General features: G+C 42.6%; 2 protein-coding genes across 4 annotated transcripts in view; both read right to left on the bottom strand.

The window, feature by feature from the left end:
- Positions 1 to 14,448, bottom strand: part of ZNF621 (zinc finger protein 621) — a 30,751-nt gene extending 16,303 nt beyond the window's left edge. The window contains exon 1 of the mRNA XM_030935214.1: positions 14,200 to 14,448. The gene's annotated coding sequence lies outside the window, so the exon portion shown is untranslated. The remainder of the gene's footprint in view (positions 1 to 14,199) is intronic.
- ZNF620 (zinc finger protein 620) lies at positions 3,125 to 14,588 on the bottom strand. Of its 3 annotated transcripts, none has more exons than XM_030935258.1 (5): positions 14,455 to 14,588; positions 14,200 to 14,272; positions 8,910 to 9,036; positions 7,959 to 8,072; positions 3,125 to 4,598 (listed from the first exon to the last, which is right to left on the bottom strand). In XM_030935258.1, exons 2-5 carry the CDS (start codon positions 14,221 to 14,223, stop codon positions 3,595 to 3,597), a joined length of 1,269 nt encoding a protein of 422 aa, XP_030791118.1. In that variant the 5' UTR covers positions 14,224 to 14,272; positions 14,455 to 14,588; the 3' UTR covers positions 3,125 to 3,594. The 3 variants fall into 3 exon arrangements, with proteins under 3 accessions (XP_030791118.1, XP_030791122.1, XP_010358328.1); XM_030935262.1 differs by having other exon boundaries at positions 14,442 to 14,533; XM_010360026.2 differs by lacking the exon at positions 14,455 to 14,588 and adding an exon at positions 14,380 to 14,444.

Below are 14,588 nucleotides of genomic sequence, written 5' to 3'. Positions count from 1 at the left end.
CTAAGGCAGGATAATTGCTTGAACCTAGGAGGTGGAAGTTGCAGTGAGCAACCTCTGAAGTTGCAGATTGAGATCCTGCCACTCTGCCACTGCACTCAAGCCTGGGCAACAGAGTGAGACTCTGTAAAACAAACAAACAAACAAACAAAAAACAAAAAAACAACTATAGAACTTCTAAAAGGAAAACAGGAAAAATATCTTTGCAAATGTGGGTAAAGCAAAGATGTCTTAGATTTGACACTGAAACCATGATCCATTAAAAAAAAAAAAAAAACAGGCTAGGCACAGTGGCTCACGCCTGTAATTCCAGCACTTTGGGAGGTCAAGGCAAGAGGCTCACTTGGGCCCAGAAGTTCAAGACCAGCCTGTGCAACATACTGAGACCCCATCTCTATTTTAAAATAAATAAAATAAATAAACTGATAAATCGGATTTCATGCATACTAATGTCTTCTGCTCTTTAAAAGACACTGTCATCATGTGCACCTGTAATCCCAGCTACTTGGGAGGCTGAGGTGGGAGGATCACTTGAACCTGGGAGGCAGAGGTTGCAGTAAGCCAAGATGGTGCCACTGCACTCCAGCCTGGGCAACAGAGTGAAACCCCATCTCAAAAAAGAAAAAAACAAAAAAACAAAAAACAAAAAAACACTGTTATGAGAATGAAAAGACAAACCACAGGCTAGAAGAAAATATTTAAAAATCACATATCTGAAAAAGACTTGTATCCACAATAATGACCTCTCAAAGATTGAGAAAACAAAACCCAATAAAAACATGGGCAAAAGATATGAGCAGACACTTCATCAAATAAGATATATGGAACACAAATAAGCACAATAGTCATTAGAGAAATGCAAATTAAAACCACAATGGGATAGCATTAAACAATTAGAATAGCTAAAATTTAAAAACCTGACATCAAGTGTAGGCATAGATGTATTGGAAGTACAACTGTCATACAATACAAGTGGAAATGTACAATGGCACAACCTCTTTCGTAAAACAGTTTTGAAGATTCTCAAAAAGTTAAATAGGGTATGGTGGTGCACACCTGTAGTCCCAGCTACTAAGAGTAGGACAGGAGGACTGAGGAAGGAGGATACGCTGAGCCCAGGGGTTTGAGTCCAGCCTGAACAACAAAGCAAGAACCACCCCCTCCCAACCTCTAAAAAATAAAAATGTAATAAAAATGTAAAACGTTTAATATACACAACCTACCTAATGACCTAGCTATTCCACTCCTGGTATCAAGATAAATGAAAGCATATATTCTTACAAAGATGTGGACACAAATGTTCATAGCAGCTTTATTTGTAATAGCCAAAAACTAGAAACAACCCAAATGGCCATCAACAGGTCAATGAATAAACAAATTATGGCATATCCATACAGTAGACTACTACTCAGCAATAAAAAGGAATGAACTATTGATATATATGCAACAACATGGGTGAATCTCAAAGTAATTATGCTGAGTGAAAGACACCAGACCAAAAAATAAACGAAAATTAATCCAAGTGACAGAAAGCAAGCCAGTGGTTGCCTGTGAAGGGCCAAGAGGAAGGGATTAGGGAGGGGTACAAGCAAAGTTTTGGGGTGGTGGCTGATTATTATCTTGAACTGTGATAATTGTTTCACTGGTATATTGATAAGTCAAAACTTATCAATAGGATTATAATAGGTAATTTTGTTTTTTGGAGGTGGGGTCTCACTCTGTCGCCTAGGCTGGAGTGCAGTGGCATGATCTCAGCTCATTGCAACCTCTGCCTTCCTGGTCTCCTGCCTCAGCCTCCCAAGTAGCCGGGACTACATGTGCGTGCCACCATGCCCAGCTAATTTTTTGTATTTTTAGTAGAGACAGGGTTTCAGCATGTTAGCCAGGATGGTCTTAATCTCCTGACCTCGTGATCTGCCCACCTCAGCCTCCCAAAGTGCTGAGATTACAGGCCTGAGCCACTGCGCCCGGCCAATAATAGGTAATACTTTTATTATATGCAGTCACCGTTTGAAACACTTCTACATGTATTAATGCATTTAATCCCCAACACAAACCTATGAGGTAGATTAACTGTCATCCTCATTTTACAGATAAGGAAACTAGTGCAGTTTTTGTAACTTAACCAAGGACAAACACCTGGGCTCAAAGCAAAATCTGCCTGGCTCTGTATTATTAATCACTACTTTCTGCTTCCTGCAACAGGCAAAATCAAGCTGGCTGCCAGAGGGGATGCTAAAACCTAACACATTTACATCTTCCCTCATTTCCACAGATAACAGCAATAATGGTAGGTTCTTCCATGATCATAAAAAATAACTAGATGGAGTTGCAAGAAAATGCTTCCAGCTTTGAGATCACTTGATACAGCAATGAGAAGAATAAATTTCAGACAAATGGTGCCTTGCACCTGACTCAAAGAGTATATACGTCCTGACTTTTGCAAAGGCACAGACTACAACTGTCTAGTGAAGACAAACTGAAGAGTAAGTAGGGTGGGATAGGTCTCTGAAGTTTGCACCTGACTAGGAATGTCTTCCAAGATGCATGTGGCTCCACATGGACAGGGCCCGTTTTTGAATTTAGGAGACTTCTGACATACGGACTGTAATAGGGTATCCATGTATCTGTCTTTTTATTTACTGGTTTACTTCTTGTGTAGTGTTGCAAATATAAGAAAGGATGCATGGGAAATAAAGGTTGCAGATTTAAAGGGCCTGAATTGCCTTGTACTTTATAAGTATAAGGGCCTTATACTTATACTTTGGAGTATAGAATTGCAGGGGAAAACATTTTCCATGAGAAGTCTGAAGGCATACACATTGTCATCTGACTTTGAAGGTTGCTGCTGAAAAATCTAATGCCATTTTCATTTTTTATTTTTTTGAGAGAAAGTGTTACTCTGTCGCCCAGGGTGGAGTGCAGTGGTGTGATCTTGGCTCACTGCCACCTTTGCCTCAGAGGTTCAAGTGATTCTCCTGCCTCAGCCTCCTGAGTAGCTGGGATTACAGGCATGCACCACCACGCCTGGCTAATTTTTGTAATTTTTTTTTCAGGAGAGACAGGGTTTCACCATATTGGTCAGGCTGGTCTCGAACTCCTGACCTCGTGATCCGCCCGCCTCGGCCTCCCACAGTGCTGGGATTACAGGCATGAGCCACCGTGCCCGGCCTCACTTTAATTTCTGATCTTTTGTTTTCTCTCTCTAGAAACTTTTAGGGTCTCATTTTTTTCTCCATGATCCTCTTATTCAAATTTGGTGTTTTCATAATTCACAGCAATTTTCCTTAATGTAGGTTTCCCTTGAATCCATCCTGCTGGGCACCCAGCATATCCTTTAAATCTGGAAACTTACATTTCCTTTCATGTTTTTAAGTTTGGTTTTTGTTTTTCTTTTTTTTTTTTTTTTTTTTTTTTTTTGGTCTTCTCTAACCATAAAGAGACTTCATGTTGGGGAAACAGGGGTTCAAAAAACTTAAGGAAGATTTCATGATGAAAGCCAAGTGTCTACCCAGGAAGGATAGCAAGGACACTGAAAAAGAGCATGAAAATAAAGAGAAAAAATGAGAGGCACCGTGGGCCTAACTATGGATAGCCCTAAGCTTGGACAGGTGTCTTCTGAGTGTGTAGTTTCTGATGCAGAATGAATCTTCCACACCAGCTGAAGGTTTTACCACACACTTTACACTCATAAGGTTTCTCGCCAGTGTGAACTCGCTGGTGCTGAATCAGGGTTATTTTCTGATTGAATGCCTTCCCACACTCCTTACATTCAAAGGGCTTCTCCCCAGTGTGAATTCGCTGATGCTGAGTCAAGGCTGTGTTGGAGCTTAGTCGTTTTCCACACTCTTTACATTCGTAAGGTTTCTCCCCAGTGTGCATTCGCTGATGGACAGTGAAACTTGAGCTACAACTGAAAGTTTTCCAACATTTGTTACATTCATAGAGCTTCTCCCCAGTGTGGAACCTCTGGTGCTGGAGGAAGACAGAGCTGCTACTGAAGGCCTTGCCACACTCCTTACATTCATAGGGCTTTTCTCCAGTGTGGATTCTCTGATGCTGAATCAAGGCTGTGTCTGAACTTAAACCTTTTCCACATTCTTTACATTTAAATGGTTTCTTTCCAGTGTGAATTATCTGATGCCGGATAAGTAATGAGTTATATCTGAAGTCTTTTCCACATTCTTTGCATTCAAAAGACTTTTCACCAGTGTGACATTTCTGATGTTGGTGGAAGTCTGCCATTTGAATGAAATATCTGCCACATTGTCCACATTCATAAGATATCTGACCACTAGGAATTGTCTGATTTGTAGTGAGCTGTGTGCTGACACTAATATTTTTTCCTAATTTCTCAAACTTCTCTCCATTCTTGACCGCATAGGCCTCATGGTACCTGGCTGAGGTATCTGTGAAATGTCTCCTCTTTGATTTTTTCTTAATTATCCAATGACCTTGGGGCTGCTCTAGGCTGCTCCCAAAGTCAAGGTGCTGGGAAACATTCCCTGGCAGCACCCCCACCATCAGTCTGAAGGACACTGTTTCTTTGGACACATGCTCCTTTGGAGTTAATCTTTCCTTCTCAGTTCTGGCCTCATCCCCTATCACAAAAAGAAAATACAAGTGTCAATCCCTGATCACACACACACACACACACACACACACTATCTGTGCTGAAGAAGAAACAGAATTAAGTGGTTCTAATTTGCCCTGAGTATATGGATATTTTCTAATATGCTCACAAGATGGCTGCCTAAGATCACCACACAACAGAGCCCCACAGGGACATGAAAACTCTGAGAGGGGAGGCAAGCAAGGCCAAGAGACATTCCCATGAACAGTGTGCAAACCAGAAAACTGCAAAGACTGTTAATTAGGGCAGAAAGACTAAGAAAAGTGAATGAGGTGGATAAAGACACAAACATAGAAAAGTAACAAATAGAAATCCATAAGTGAGAGGAAGACTCCCGAGATTAGAGAAGGGGCAGGTTAGGCAGCTCAAGCACTACAACAGGTCCCACAGGCTGAGATTCCTTAAGAGATGCTTGTTAGAAGACATCATCCATGTCATAATCTTGAAAAGAGAGCTGATCTCTACCATCAAGCTGGCTCTAGTAAAGCAGCAGGCTCCCATGCAGTGGTTGAGGACGCCATGCATGGCAACCACCACAGCATCCTGAAGGAGAAAGGAAGGTTTGGAGGCTTGCCTTTAAAACCAAAGAGCAGTGGAAATGTGAAGAACTCGTCCAAGAGTGAACGTAAGTCCCAAAGAGGGCCTGGTAGTTTGTGCATTTGTTTAATACAACAGTTTGAAAAGTGAACTACTAAACTCACATGATAATAAGGGAAAACCAAAGAGAAATATTCCCTCCACTATCAAAGCCTTTTGCGGATTAAATAAAATCTTCAGCCTGCATGCATTCACAAAAAATTGTTCAGAAAATATTTTTACTTAGATGACGTAGGGTCCTGAGGTCACATCCAGAAAGCTACAACTTAAACTCAAGACTTGGGAGTGGATCAGTAATGGGCATTCTCTGCAGAAGAGCACAGAAAATTTTCACAGGCAGAGGAGGGGTAAAGCAGAATAAGAAAGAATAAAAAATATACTATGTTTTATTTATTTATTTACTTTTGAGATAGAGTCTCGCTGTGTCACGCAGGTTGGAGTGCGGTGGCGCAATCTTGGCTCACTGCAACCTCTACCTCCTGGGTTCAAGTGATTCTCATGCCTCAGCCTCCCCAGTAGCTGGTACTACAGGTGCACACCACCACACCCAGCTAATTTTTGATGGTATTTTTTTTTTTTTTTTTTTTTTTTTGAGACAGAGTCTCGCTCTGTCACTCAGGCTGGTGTAGGGTCCAGCCCTACTGGGCCTGTGGGTTTTTCTCCTCATGTGTGGAGACAAGAGATTGTAGAAATAAAGGCACAAGACAAAGAAAAAGAAGAAAAGACAGCTGGGCCCAGGAGACCACTACCACCAAGATGCGGAGACCGGCCCTAAATGCCTGGCCATGCTATTTATTGTGTACGAGGCAAAGGGGCAGGGTATGGAGTGAGAGTCATCTCCAATGATAGGTAAGGTCACGCGAGTCATGTGTCCACCGGACAGGGGGCCCTTCCCTATTTGGTAGTCGAGGCAGAGAGAGAGAGAGGGGACAGCTTATGTCATTATTTCTTCTGTGCATTTCAAAGGCTTTAGTACTGTCACTAATTCTGCTACTGCTATCTAGAAGGCGAAGCCAGGTGTACAGGGCGGAACATGACAGTGGACCAGGAGCGTGACCACTGAAGCACAGCATCACAGGGAGATGATTAGGCCTCCGGATGGCTGCAGGCGGGCCTGATTGATGTCAGGCCTTCCACAAGAGGTGATGGAGCAGAGTCTTCTCTAACTCCCCCAGGGAAAGGGACACTCCCTTTCCCAGTCTGCTAAGTAACGGGTGCCTTCCCAGGCACTGGTGCTACCGCTAGACCAAGAAGCCCTCTAGTTGCCCTGTCTGGGCGTGACAGAGGGCTCACACTCTTGTCTTCTGGTCACTTCTCACCATGTCCCTTCAGCTCCTATCTCTGTATGGCCTGGTTTTTCCTAGGTTATAATCACAGAACAAAGATTATTATAATATCGGAATAAAGAGTAATGCTACAAACTAACGATTAATAATATTAATATACAATCATATATATAATCTATTTCTAGTATAACTATTCTTACACTTTTCTTTATTATATATTTTCTTTATTATACTGGAACAGCTTGTGCCCTCGGTCTCTTGCCTTGGCACCTGGTTGGCTTGCTGCCCACAGGCTGGAGTGCAGTGGTGCAATCTCAGCTCACTGCAACCTCCACCCCTAGGTTCAACCGATTCTCCCGCCTCAGCCTCCTAAGTAGCTAGGATTACAGGCACGTGCTACCACATCCATGCTAACATTTTGTATTTTTAGTAGAAATGAAGTTTCACCATGTTGGCCAGGCTGGTCTTGAACTCCTGACCTCAGGTGATCCACCCACCTCAGCCTCCCAAAGTGCTGGGATTACAGGCATAAGCCACCAGGCCTGGCTATATATATATATATACACACACACACACACAAATATATATATATATATATATATATATATATATATATATATATTTTTTTTTTTTTTTTTTTTTTTTTTTTTTTTTTTTTTTTTTTAGAGACGGGGTTTCGCCATGTTGGTCAAGTAGGTCTTGAACTCCTGGCCTCAAGTGATCCACCTGCCTTGACCTCCCAAAGTGCTGAGATTACAGGTATGAGCCATCATGCCCAGCCTATTGTTAATTCTTATATCAATAACCATCAAAATGAGGAAGTTAATCACCTTTAATTTACAATAAATTTTGCTCCAGAAATTTTTTTAAGTATCTGTGGGGGAAAGATGAAATAAGAATCAAAGGATATTGGTGACTGTTGAGGCTGGATGAAGGATACATGGAGTGCATTATGCTGGTGTTTGCGTATATTTGAAAATTTCTATTATAAAAATAAACTTTTTATTATTTAAATCAGTGCTTAAACAATGTAGCCTGTGATATGCAGATGGCCAGCAATGTTGCCAGAAGCCTATTTTCCTCCAAAGGTGGCTGACATTCTCATCTTTGCAAAAACAAACTGGCAGAAAAATAAAATGGTTTCATATGACAGAGAAGAAATGAGCTGGTTTAAGTGCTGCCCAATCAGACAGTCTCCCTTGGCAGGTTGTGAGAAGAGGCAAAGATGAATACGCAAAGAAATCTTACAGTCATTCCTGTCTTAAAAGAGACAGGCCCTTCCCCAGTTGAGGTAGGTTACCACCACGAACTAAGAGAATCACATGTAATCATTCCACAGGAACAAAAACAGTCTCCCAAGAGAAGGAACACTTCTTGCGCAATGAAATGTGAAAACAAGAAAGCAAGTCAAGCCAAAAAGACATCTAGTGGGTTCTCATGCTCACCTGGACAGATACCTCTGAGAGCCTCCCTGCCCATAGGTTCCCAGGGATCGAGGCCCCATGGCAGTTCCCCTTGCTCCAGCTGGGAGACCAGAACAGGCGTGGTGAATGGAAATGCTGCCCAGGGAGAAAGAAACAGGAAAAGGTAAGGGGAATCAGGAACCAGGGTCCTCTTGTAGTCCCCCTTTATCTTTATCTGCTGAGCCAGGTAGTGAGAGACGAGGTGAATCAGGGAGAAACTTAATCTATGCTGCTGGAGGACAGCAATTTCCCACAAAGCGGCACAGAGTCCCAGAATAATCCCACGCTCACATAAGGGAATCTCAAGTTTTCTTCAGAGAACTTGGAAGACACAAGGGGCTTTGCTGTGCTACCAAGAGCTCCTTTCCCTCCCATGTTTTGGGTACAGTCCCTTCTAGGGTTGGAGAGACAGCTGATTTCAAAACCTGGGAACACAGGGCTCTCTCCACCCAGAAACCTCCAGACAGCTCAGCCTTCAGGGCAACAGGGAGTTATTAGAAACCCCACAAAGTTCTAGGGCCAGAAGTGGTGGCTCACGCATGTAATCCCAGCACTTTGGGAGGCTAAGGCAGGAGGATCGCTTGAGGCCAGGAGTTCGAGACCAGCCTAGCCAACATGGTGAAACCCCATCTCTACTAAAAATATAATAATTAGCCTGGTGTGGTGGCACCCACCTGCAATCCCAACTACTTGGGAGGCTGAGGCAGGAGAACCACTTGAACCTGGGAGGTGGAGGTTGCAGTGAGCCGAGATCGCGTCACTGCACTCCAGCCTGGGCAACAGAGACTGTTGTCTCAAAAAAAAAAAAAAAAAAAAAGAAAGAAAGAAAAGAAAAAAAGAAAAAAAGAAAGAAACCCTAAAAAATTCTAAGGAATAAAGAAGCCAGGATGCTCAAAGGGCAGAGGCCAAAAACAAGAAGAAGAGATGTCTTACCCAGGGAAGCCACATTTGCATAATTCTCCAGCATCACCTCCCTGTACAGGGCCCTCTGCACAGAGTCCAGGCTGGCCCATTCATTCTGGGTGAAGTACACAGCCACATCCTCAAAGGTCACTGGTTCCTAAAACAACAGGTTCCTGCTCAAACCCTGCATGAGGGCAGAGGACCAGGCTAAGTAGTGGGGCAGAGACCTACTGGGTCTAGTGGTATTGCCAAGGACAGTTATCCAGCACTCCACCAGAGGCCAGCCCTCAGCCATCTTTGCCCACACCAACAAGGGAGTCCAAGGGTCACTGCACCCCTTTGTGGTCATCCCCAGCAAACAGTTCTATTTTCATCTGCTGATCTCTGCTTGTCTCCACTGTGCCCTGCTCTGTGTGCCCATCTGTTCCTCTGGGCTCCTTTCCCCAGTGTGGGTTTTGTGTGCACATGCACAGGGGACATCTGTATAAACACAGTGAATAATACTTTTGTACTGATCTCCACTCTCCCTAACCCTACTGAAGTGATAGTAACATAATAGCCCAAGAAAAGAGTCAAAGCAGGCCAGGCACAGTGGCTCATGCCTGTAATCCTAGCACTTTGGGAGGCCGAGGCGGGTGGATGGCTTGAGACCAGCCTGGCCATGTGGCCAGTAGGGTGAAACCCTGTCTCTACAAAAGATACAAAAATTTGCCAGGTGTGGTGGCGCCTGCCTGTAGTCCCAGCTACCTGGGAGGCTGAGATGGGAGGATCACCTGAGCTTGGGGAGGTCGAGGCTGCAGTGAGCTGTGTTTGCACCACTGTATGCCAGCCTGGGTGACACAGTGAGACCCTGTCTCAAAAAAAAAAAAAAAAAAGAGAGAGAGAGAGAGGAGTCAAAGCCAGCTAGAGGCATAAACAGAATTTTAGAAGGCAGAGAAAGAATGAATGATAACGACTAGAAAAGCAGACAAAGATGAAACTCAACTTCCGGCAGAAGGGGAAGCAAACAAAAAGGGGCCCAATTCAAACCACAGAACTAAGGATGAGCTAAGGATTTTGTAAATGTGCACTGTTGTGTATAACTTGGTAAAATATTCTATCTCCTTAAAAGCAACATAGAGAAGGAAGGACCAACAAAGTATTTAGGACAATGAATGAAAAATATCTACACATAGGCATGTAACTGAGAAGTCTCAGAAAAAGGAGAATACACAAGAAGTCTCAGAAAAATGAGAGATCCTACAGGCTTTCAGAGAAGGAAAAACAATACACACATGAAGACTGGGAAGTCAAGATGGCAACAGACTAAACAGCAAAAGTAAAAGGGTAATGTTTTTTAAAATGCAGGCCAGGTGCAGTGGCTCACGCCTGTAATCCCAGCCCCTTGGGAGGCCAAGGCGGGAAGACTGCTTCAGCTCAGAAGTTTGAGACCAGCCTGGGCAACATGGTGAAACTCCGTCTCTACAAAATACACAAAAATTAGCCATGCAAGGTGATGCTCCCAGCTACTCGGGAGACTGAGGTGGGAGGATCACCTGAGCCTAGGGGAGGTCGAGGCTGCAGTGAGCCATGATTGTGCTACTGTACTCTGGCCTGGGTGACAGTGGGACTGTCTCTAAAAAAAAATGCTAAGGGAAAACTTCCAGTTCTTATCTAGGTGGAATCATGGGGGCTGGATTTTGCCTCCTGCCTGACACAAAATAACCGGACAAATTATATAAAAATAATTTTCAAGATATCATGCAAAAAACGACAACAGTTCCTGAGAAACAGGAAAAAAAAAAGAGGTGAGCCCTGTAACTCCCTAAGCTACTACCCTGAGGAGTTTCCAGGCTGCAACACAGGAAGAGGGAACTGAGGCAGAACCTGGCATATTACCTTGTAGAGTCTGAAGAGACCAAGGCAGCTAGAGTTTGTAGGACAGAATGCTAGCGAGGAGAGGGCTGCATAGAGATGGAATCTCAATTATCAGAGTATTCAACAAAACACAGATCAGTACATGGATGTGGGAAAACTAACCAAGGCCAAAGAAAGGATCATTTGGAAAGACTGAAAAGAACAATGCCTGATATTTACACACCATTAATCCTATGGAAAATGGAAAAAAAAAAAAAAAAAAAAAAAAGAGCCAGGCACGGTGGCTCATGCATGTAATCCCAGCACTTTGAGAAGCTGAGGTGGGCAGATCACTTGAGGCCAGGAGTTCTAAACCAGCCTGGCCCACGTGATGAAACCCCATGTCTACTAAAAATACAAAAAATTTGCTGGGCATGGTGGTGTGTGCCTATGATCCCAGCTACGTGGGAGGCTGGGGCACAAGAATTGCTTGAACCCAGGAAGCAGAAATTGCAATAAGCCGAGATCATACCATTGCACTCCAGCCTGGGTGACAGAGTGACTCTGTCTCAAACAAAAGAAAAAAAAAAGAAAATAGAAAAAGAGGATAAAGGGAAATGAAGAACAGTTGGGACCATTAGAAAACAAGTAGAAAAATGATAGGCCCAACTCTAGCCATATCAATAATGGTATCAAATGTAAATAATCTAAACATCCCAAAAGGCAAACATTGTCATATTGGATTTTTAAAAAAATAAGAACCTACTATCTGTCACCTTCAATAAATGTACATTAAATATAAAGACAGGCATAAATTAAAATCAAAATAATAGACATACCAATAACAGATATACCAAAATAATAGATATATCAAAATAATAGATATACCAAAATAAAACATATACCATGACAACATTAGTCAAAGAAAACTGTAAGGCCAGGCATGGTGGCTCATGCCTGTAATCCCAGCACTTTGGGAGGTGGAGGCGGGAGGATGGCTTGCATCTAGGAGTTTGAGACGAGCCTGGGCAACCTTGTCTCTAGGAAAAAGAAGTTAGCTAAGCACAGTGGTCCGTACCTGTAGTCTCAACTCCTTGGGAGGATCACTTAAGCCTGGGAGGTCGAGGCTGCAGTGAGCTGTGATTGCACCACTGCACTCAGCCTGGGAGACAGAGTAAAACTGTCTCAAAAGAAAAAAAAAAAAAAAAGCTGTAGTGGCCAAATTCATATAAGACAATGTAGATAGGTAGACAGTCCATATTCTGTGCCATAAAAGAGAGCTCAATAAAATCAAAATGATTCAAGTCATACAAAGTATGTTTTCTGACTGTAATGCAATTAAATCTGATATAACAGAAAGACTCCTGGAAAATCCCCAAATATTTGGAAAGTCAGTAACACACTTCCATAAGAGAATGTACAAAGTACTCTAAACTGAATAAAAATGAAAACACCATGTACTAGAATTTGCAGGATAATGCCAAAGCAGTACTTGGGAGGAAATTTATAGCACTAAATGCCTATTTTACAAAACAAAAAAGAAGAAAGATCTCAAATCTGTGACTTCAGCTTCCCCCTTAAAACTAAAAAAACAGCAAATTTAACACAAAATAGGTGTAAAAAATACATTAAAGATCAAAGTGAAAACTAATGACATAAAACAGAAAAGTAATGAAACCAGAAGCTAGTTCTTAATTTTTCTTAAGGAAAAATTAATAAAATGTATAAACCTCTAGCCAGAGTGCCAGAAAAAAAGACAGAATACACAAATCACTAATATTAGTAATAAAAGAAGTGACATCACTGCAGATAATGAAAGATACGGACATATTATGAACAACTTTATGTGAATAATTTCTACAACTTAGATAAAATAGATAAGTTCCTTGAAAGGCACAAGTTACCAAAACTCATTTAAGCTGCGCATAGTGATGCATGCCTGTAGTCCCAGGTACCTGGGAGGCTGAGTGGGGAGGATCACTTGAGCCCAATTTGAGGTCAGCCTGGGCAACATAGAGAAAAACGTGTCAAAAAATAAAAATAAAGAAATAAAGAAATAAAAAGAGACGGATAACCAGAGTAGCCCCTATATCTACCAAAGGACTCAAAAATCTTATCAGAAAGAAAATTCCATGCCTATATACCTTCACTGATGAATTCTACCAAATATTTAAAGAAGAAATGCAATCAACTCTACATAAATCATTCCAAAATATTAAAGAGGAGGGAGTATTTCTCATTCTATGGAACAAAGATGTCACAAGAAAACTGCAAATCAATACCTCATAAACATAGACACAGAAATTTTAACAAATTAAATTCAATATATAGTACTAATAAAAGAATAATACATCATGACGAAGTCGGTTTTATCCCAACGCAGAGTTGGTTTAATATTTGAAAGAAAAATAATGTAATGTAATTCACCACATTAACGAACTAAGAGAGGCTGGGCACGGTGGCTCACACCTGTAATCCCAGCACTTTGGGAAGCCAAGACGGGGGAATCACGAGGTCAAGCGATTGAGACCATCCTGGCCAACATGGTGAAACCTGGTCTCTACCAAAAATACAAAAATCAGCTGGGTGTGGTGGCGCGTGCTTGTAGTCCCTGCTACTCAGGAGGCTGAGGCAGGAGAATCGCTTGAACCCCGGAGGTGGAGGTTGCAGTGAGCCAAGATCGCGCCACTGCACTCCAGTCTATCGGTAGAGCGAGACTCCGTCTCTAAATAAATAAATAAATAAATAAATAAATAAATAAATAAAGAGAAAAACCATACGATCATCTAAATAGACACAGAAAAAGCATTTGTCAAAATCCAACAGCCATTCCTATAAAAACTCTCACCAAAGTAGGAATTGAAGAGAATGCCTGATAAAGGGCATTTACAAAACAAAACAAAAAAGCAAGAAACCTACAGTGAACACCAGTCTTCAGTGTGAAAGATTGAATGCTTTCACACCTTAAAAGCATAAATAAGACAAAGATATCTGCTCTCACCACTTCTGTTCAATATTGAAATAATGTTTCTAGCCAGTACAGTGAGGCAAGACAAAATAAAATAAAAGGCATCCAGACTGGAAAGAAAGGAGTAAAACTATCTTTACTTATAGATGACCTATGTAGAAAATACAATGGAATCTACAAAACAGTTACTAGAATTGCTATACTGGAGAAGCAAATACTTCTCCAAGCCTGCGGATTGGGGTGAAGGGGGTCTTTACTGGATGTAATAATGCAGATTTCCACATTTCAGAATTTTTAGTTTTAAGCTGGCTTCAACTGCCAAATCCCAACCAATCCCCCCACACTCAATAGTTTTCTAGTCTTAAATTGGGCATTCTTACCTCTCCATCCCTCTCATAGTGACAGATGCACAATGGAAGCCACTAGCCTACACAATTCAAGATCTGAATGCAGAGGTGACACCTGCTCTCTCTTGACATCAAAACGGTGAGAGGGAGGGAGAGGATGCTCACTCACCTGGCGCCAAGCGGTCTGGAGCATGGCTGGCGTCCCAGCTTCACACACTGCCTCGGAGTTCGGAGAAGTGAAACTGAAGAGAAAATAAAGAAGCACGGGTGAGACTGATGCTGCCTCGCACCCCGCAAATGCCCTCTGTGCGACTTGGGCTCCGCTCCGTTCCGCTACCCCCTCCCTCACCCCAAACAGCAAAGGGGTTGGAAAACCAGGCAGAACAAGCCCCAGGGAAACCAATCAGTCACCCGGACCGCGAACCTCTTCCGCTCGGACCGCTAACCCCGCGCGGCGCAGGCGCAGATAAAGCGTGGAAATACCACCTGCAGCCGACACCGAGAGAAGCGTGGGACCCTCCGCCGGAAGTGCGTTTTCCATGCGCCTCCTCTCTAGGA

Source organism: Rhinopithecus roxellana, chromosome 1, assembly GCF_007565055.1.
Source record: "Rhinopithecus roxellana isolate Shanxi Qingling chromosome 1, ASM756505v1, whole genome shotgun sequence".
Classification (NCBI taxonomy): Eukaryota; Metazoa; Chordata; class Mammalia; order Primates; family Cercopithecidae; genus Rhinopithecus; species Rhinopithecus roxellana.
The sequence above is the reverse complement of the archived record's forward strand: the minus strand, read 5'-3'. Positions and strand labels throughout refer to the sequence as shown.

What these genes read in the sequence shown, in the direction of transcription:
- ZNF620 (XM_030935258.1), bottom strand. Translation starts at nt 14,223, where the DNA reads ATGCTCCAGACCGCTTGGCGCCAG. An exon ending in TCCAGACCGCTTGGCGCCAG is followed by an intron (nt 9,037 to 14,199) that starts GTGAGTGAGCAT and finishes CTGTTGTTTTAG; the next exon opens with GAACCAGTGACCTTTGAGGA. An exon ending in TGCAAATGTGGCTTCCCTGG is followed by an intron (nt 8,073 to 8,909) that starts GTAAGACATCTC and finishes CTCCCTGGGCAG; the next exon opens with CATTTCCATTCACCACGCCT.